The following is a 6,042-nucleotide window of genomic DNA, read 5'->3' on the forward strand; positions in this document are numbered from 1 at the left end:
GACCTTTCTAATTCAGGGGCAAATTGTTTGGTTATAGGTTTCTATCATTTTATACAAAGAGCACAATTACATTGTGTAACTTCATACACTAATATAAGACTATTTCATCAATATATGAAAATAAATATACATTTAGGTGAAAAATGCTTAAATTTTCTGTTCATTCCCGATTTCATGAAACAGTAGGTCCACCATGTTGTCATTAACATGGACACAGAAAGGAGAGATGATTTTGTTGAATTTTACATGATTACCCCATGATTAAACCATTCAAAGGAGATCTAACCACATTCTTACAGAAATATTCACCATACCTTCATCTCTATTCAATACTACATGATATTTTTTATGTTTTATTATTTCTAATGATTCACGAATATTATTACCTATTACACTTTTTTCCCATAATATTGTATGTTGTGTTTCCTGTACATGATCTGCTATGGATGAATTTTAAGTTTTTTTTTATTTTTTACTATATCCCTTATGCTCATTTATACATATACATGTATAAACACACACATATACAGATATATAAAGACACACACACACACACATGTACAAATATATACATACACACATGCAACAGCTGAAACTGAAAAATCTAACCTTTATGGTGGTTCTGATGTTCATGTTGACTCTTATCTAACCACTGTTTCAGACGTGGTCCAAAATTGGTCCAGATGATAGAAAGAACAATGACTCCAAAAACCAAATACCAACCATAGAATTGTAGCATCTGCCAAACTATAAAAAAATGAAGAAGAGAGGAAATAGGTGTATTTAAAAATATAAACTATGTTGACAATACTAATATTATGTACAATCACATTTCAATGAATCGGTTACATTATTAACAATTTTCAAGTTATGCTTCTTAAAATAAGTAAGTTTTGTTTTTAATAACATTAGTACTTTGAACAATCATCAAAAAAATTAATATTACAATTATCACAACAAATTTAGTATTAATATCAAAAACTCATGTATTAGCAACAAAACTTCAGCAACTCAGTATAACTAACCTTTAAAATACACATTAATACAAGTTAATCTACGAATTAGTACCAGTTAATATTTCCAATCAGTGGGTTGGGTAGGTATGGTAAATTACTGAGATCCCACCTGTGCAAGGGTCTGCTAACGTGCCTTTGACTAAAAAAAGAAAAAAACTTTTCTATCTGAACACTACTTAGTTTTACTACCTATGTATTTTTCCATTACCTTTCTGAACACTGCTTAGTTTTACTACCTATGTATTTTTTCCATTACCCTTCTGAACACTGCTTAGTTTTACTACCTATGTATTTTTTCTATTACCTATCTGAACGCTACATAGTTTTACTACCTATGTATTTTTTCCATTACCTTTCTGAACACTGCTTAGTTTTACTACCTATGTATTTTTTCCATTACCTTTCTGAACACTGCTTAGTTTTACTACCTATGTATTTTTTCCATTACCTTTCTGAACACTGCTTAGTTTTACTACCTATGTATTTTTTCTATTACCTATCTGAACACTACTTAGTTTTACTACCTATGTATTTTTTCTATTACCTATCTGAACGCTACTTAGTTTTACTACCTATGTATTTTTTCCATTACCTTTCTGAACACTGCTTAGTTTACTAGCTACTGATTATTTCTTTTAACATTACTTTGAACCATTAGTGTGAGGTTCAGAAAAGTTAATTAGGTTCAACAAAATGTTTCTTATTATTGATGGAACCGGTAATGGAAAAATACATAGGTAGTAAAACTAAGCAGTGTTCTCTACAAACAAGTCAACAGATCCTACATCACAGGATAAAAAGAATGGCTCTTGAACTATTTCTGTATTACACTGGACTAATTTTGGCATCTATTAAATATTAGAAAGAACTGTTTTTTAAAATTCCCATAAGTTTTTATTGGTTGTACATAGTAAAACTTTTGTTTTATTCACAACATTTCACCAGGTTAATTATGTACAACCAATAAAAACTTTAAAAAAAACACTTATTTACTCTTAATTACTTGTTAACAATTTTATTTGTATAAAAAATAAATTTATAACACTGTACAACATGCAACATAGTTTTCGTCGAAATGTTTTCCTTTAATATCTATCTATATTTATATATCTATGGGGTGGAGGATGGATGTCATATTAATTTCTACAACTCAGTAAGGAATTTATTATTTTCTTCTAATATGTATTTTTCTGCTGTGCTACTAATATTACCTTATTAATTTGAGCTTTAACTACCACAATAAGGGCTGGAGTGCCAACTTCAGGAAGTAAAGTTTTCTAACTCATCAACCCTAGTGGTAGGACTTTTTCTTATTTTCTTCTGAGAGCAATCACCTTCCCACAACTGTCTGCAGGCAGTGAATAGTGATATAGAATGTTAGATGCTGTGGCTTGGGCATCCACATCTTGATCTCTTACCTTTATTTTTTCATTCTACTCTCTTATTATATTTCTCTTTACAAACTGAAGTTGACATGATACATGGTGTGTTCGCACTGCTATGTGTGTCCTACTTCCACAGTCACCATCAAAAACCAGGACCCATCTTACACTCCACATTATAGCCTGTGCCCTGGTGACTGTTTATTGTGCAACATTTTTGTTTATGGCTTGTTTTGTATTATAAATATATTTTATTTTATCCTTCTTTTTTGATGTAAATATCAACTGCTTAGATGATGTTTATACTATATAAATAGTTAGAGACATAGCTATAATGTACTTATTTTGCATTCTATCTCATGCTTTGAATGTTTAAATCACATTTAACTACCATACTGATATAACAAGGTGCTAAAAATTATCAAAAAATCCCTGTACAACAAGCTTCTTCTTCAACTTCACTCTAATGTTGCCCCTAAACTTCTGCGGTCTCCAAAGGCAGTTATGTTCTCCTGATTACTAAAACCAAAAACAGACAATGGGAAAAACTGGACCACTTAACCATGAAACAGAGAAGTATCAGTGAGGCCAAGATAATACAAAGGAATAGTCTGCCTACCAAACAGCTCAGCAAATCTGAAGAACAAGTACTTGCCTTAGATCTCAACTTGTACTAACCACTCAGTAATATAACCACCCAGGATTTTATCATACCCAAGAATTGGTTGCTCAAGACCTACCCCTAGAGGAAGCTGAAGAATTATAATTTCTGTCCTACTACATTATATACAGATACAACAACATAATCATTCTTCTGGCAGATAATAGTAACCAAACAGTATTGTTAGATCATACCAATTAGGATAAAAAAAATCATACTTAAAGAAGGTAAATACAAGAAAACAACATGACAATCTTTCTGGTAGATAATAGTAACCAAACAGTATTGTTAGATCATACTGATTAGGATTTAAAAAAATCATACTTAAAGAAGGTAAATACAAGACAACAACATGATCATCTTTCTGGAAGATAAAGGTAACCAAACAGTATTGTTAGATCATACTGATTAGGATAAAAAAAAAATTCATACTTAAAGAAGGTAAATACAAGACAACAACGTGATCATCTTTCTGGTAGATAAAGGTAACCAAACAGTACTGTTAGATCATACCAATTAGGATAAAAAATAATAATTCATACTTAAAGAAGGTAAATACAAGACAACAAATGATCATCATTCTGGCAGATAAAGGTAACCAAACAGTACTGTTAGATCATACCGATTAGGATAAAAAATAATAATTCATACTTAAAAAAGGTAAATACAAGACAACAACATGATCATGGTTGTGGCAGATAAAGGTAACTAAACAGTATTGTTAGATGTAACTGATACTCGAGTTAATCAATTGTATCGATTAATATCCTTGTCCTACCCATAATCCTGTGGACTTCTGAAGGTACGTAAACCCACTCTGACTAATTGTGAGCACTAGACTCTCACTGCTGCCAACTAACCTGGTTTATTCTTCCTATACCTACTTTGTTTAGAAATACCAGCTTTTATCAGGTGACAAACTCGACAAGCTTTGCCTCAGAACTTAAGATATTCATAACCACCCCAGCAAAATCCTTGTTTTGACATTACTAATACTTCAGATTCCCTGAACGTTGTCATACAGAAACTATAAACACATACCAGTCTGAACCTAAGAACAAACCTTACTACAGACAAGCATTTCTCAAATGGGGGTCCACAAGTAATGTCCAGATTTCAATAAAAATATTATAAAAAATATCATTTTTACAACAAAAAATATTTTTTTGTAAAATTAAATATACATGAATTAAAACATTTAATTTTAGAACACAGCTTTTCATATACACGGAATCCTTCTTTTCAATCAAAAAAAAAAGTTTGGGGGTCTGCAAAAATATTTTAAATTTAAAAGGTTCCACAAGTATTGAAGTTTGAGAACCACTGCTGTAGCATCTATAAAAAGAGCCTTTCACCCACTGCCATAATACTACTTATTTTCAACTAAATGATTGCTTTTGGGAACAGACCAGTGACCTTGCCATGGGCTTCCTACTCTTAGTAATGATCAGTAACAATGTTTAAGTTCTTGGTTCAGTAGATGCTTCTGAAAAGAGAAATGGGTGGGTATTGTTTCGAGACTAAATTTGTAAGCTTCAACTACGAAAATTTTGAAATAACTTTCTGATAATTACAATCATTAAAAAAAAATCTAAGTAAACTTTCTTGACCTTGAGGTCTTTCTTTTCACAGGTTCAAAATGATTATTGTTTTATTTTCTTACTACTGGGTCAGTTTACTGTCAATCGATACATAATGTAACTTATTCATTGATTTTTGTTACTTTTAATTAAATCAATATTTTCATTTCATGATTCAATTAATAAGTTGTAGGTCTATATTTGCTCAGCATCTCATAATGTATTATTTTAGAGAACTTACATTGATCTCAGTTCTAATTTTCACACAAGTCATTGGTTTAACAACTACTAAAGTCCAATTACTATTATGATTAATAACCTTACAACATACCTGAGCTAAATGCAGATGTCAAAACTTCTGGATCTGAATTTGAATCTGTTTTCTGTTCTTCCATTTCACTTTCAGAAGTTCTTTAACAAAAACAACAATTATTTCTTAAGTTACAAAATGAAGGTATTGATTAACATTAATTAAATAAAGGATGCCAAAAAGGTTAATTAACAATCTTGTCAACCACCCTTATGATAATTAATTTGAACTGAAAAAATAACTAGGAATAAATATTTCTCTAAGTTTAATTAAACCATACCTAGCCAATGATACAAGAAATACCAACTATGCATAACTTAAGCAGATCAATGAGTCTGCCCAGAATCACCACAGCTAACATTACTTAATTGTCCAAGAATTACCATAGTATACTGAACTGTACTAAATAAGATTTGAGTCTTGACTACTTAAACTAAGGTTTCACATAAGCATAGTTCAAGACTAAGTAAAAATTATGTTTTTTCTTCTTCTTAACTTAGTCACATTTTAAGCCTAACAAAAGCAGTACTACTAGCATTAGCAAATAGCACTCTCTTTCAATACTAGGCCTAACTAGCAGTACTTGTAATAATTTAAAATATTATTACTATTAGTATCAGAATAATTTCTTATTAATGTCAATAAAGAAATCGTATTCAATGATTCTGAATGATATGCATCAAACTCACACAAAAATGGTTGCGCCACAGGAATCTAACCTAACTTCTACCCTAATTAAAAGTCTGCCTATCTCATAAAAAGTAATTTTATTAACAATAATTAATATACTACACAAATCATGAATCTGCAAGTTTGGAAAACGTAAGATTGACGAGTAAAATGTAGCGCCATCTACAATATGTGTTTGTAATTTGTATAACTCAGTGACACAAGTAATTCGCTAATTATAGTATTTTGGCACTTGTGTATAAAGTTAGAATCATAAATAATATTCAACGTTAAACTGGTACACAATTGAAAACATTTTATTTAGGCCTATCTATGGCCTTCAAAAAGTTGACGACTCTATATGTTTCGACGTTACTTTTTGAAAGCCATAGATAGGCCTAAATAAAATGTTTTTAATTGTGTA

General features: G+C 30.5%; 1 protein-coding gene across 1 annotated transcript in view; it reads right to left on the reverse strand.

Moving 5' to 3' along the window:
- Positions 1–5,787, reverse strand: part of LOC106471928 (selenoprotein S-like) — a 12,214-nt gene extending 6,427 nt beyond the window's left edge. Inside the window, exons 1-3 of the mRNA XM_013932552.2 lie at positions 5,639–5,787; positions 4,971–5,050; positions 610–747 (exon numbers count right to left, since the gene is read on the reverse strand). Coding sequence (XP_013788006.1) covers positions 610–747; positions 4,971–5,034 — 202 coding nt within the window. The 5' untranslated portion in view covers positions 5,035–5,050; positions 5,639–5,787. The remainder of the gene's footprint in view (positions 1–609; positions 748–4,970; positions 5,051–5,638) is intronic.
- Between the last annotated feature and the right edge of the window lie 255 nt (positions 5,788–6,042).

This window comes from Limulus polyphemus, unplaced genomic scaffold (genome assembly GCF_000517525.1).
Source record: "Limulus polyphemus unplaced genomic scaffold, Limulus_polyphemus-2.1.2 Scaffold4968, whole genome shotgun sequence".
In the NCBI taxonomy this organism is placed as follows: domain Eukaryota; kingdom Metazoa; phylum Arthropoda; class Merostomata; order Xiphosura; family Limulidae; genus Limulus; species Limulus polyphemus.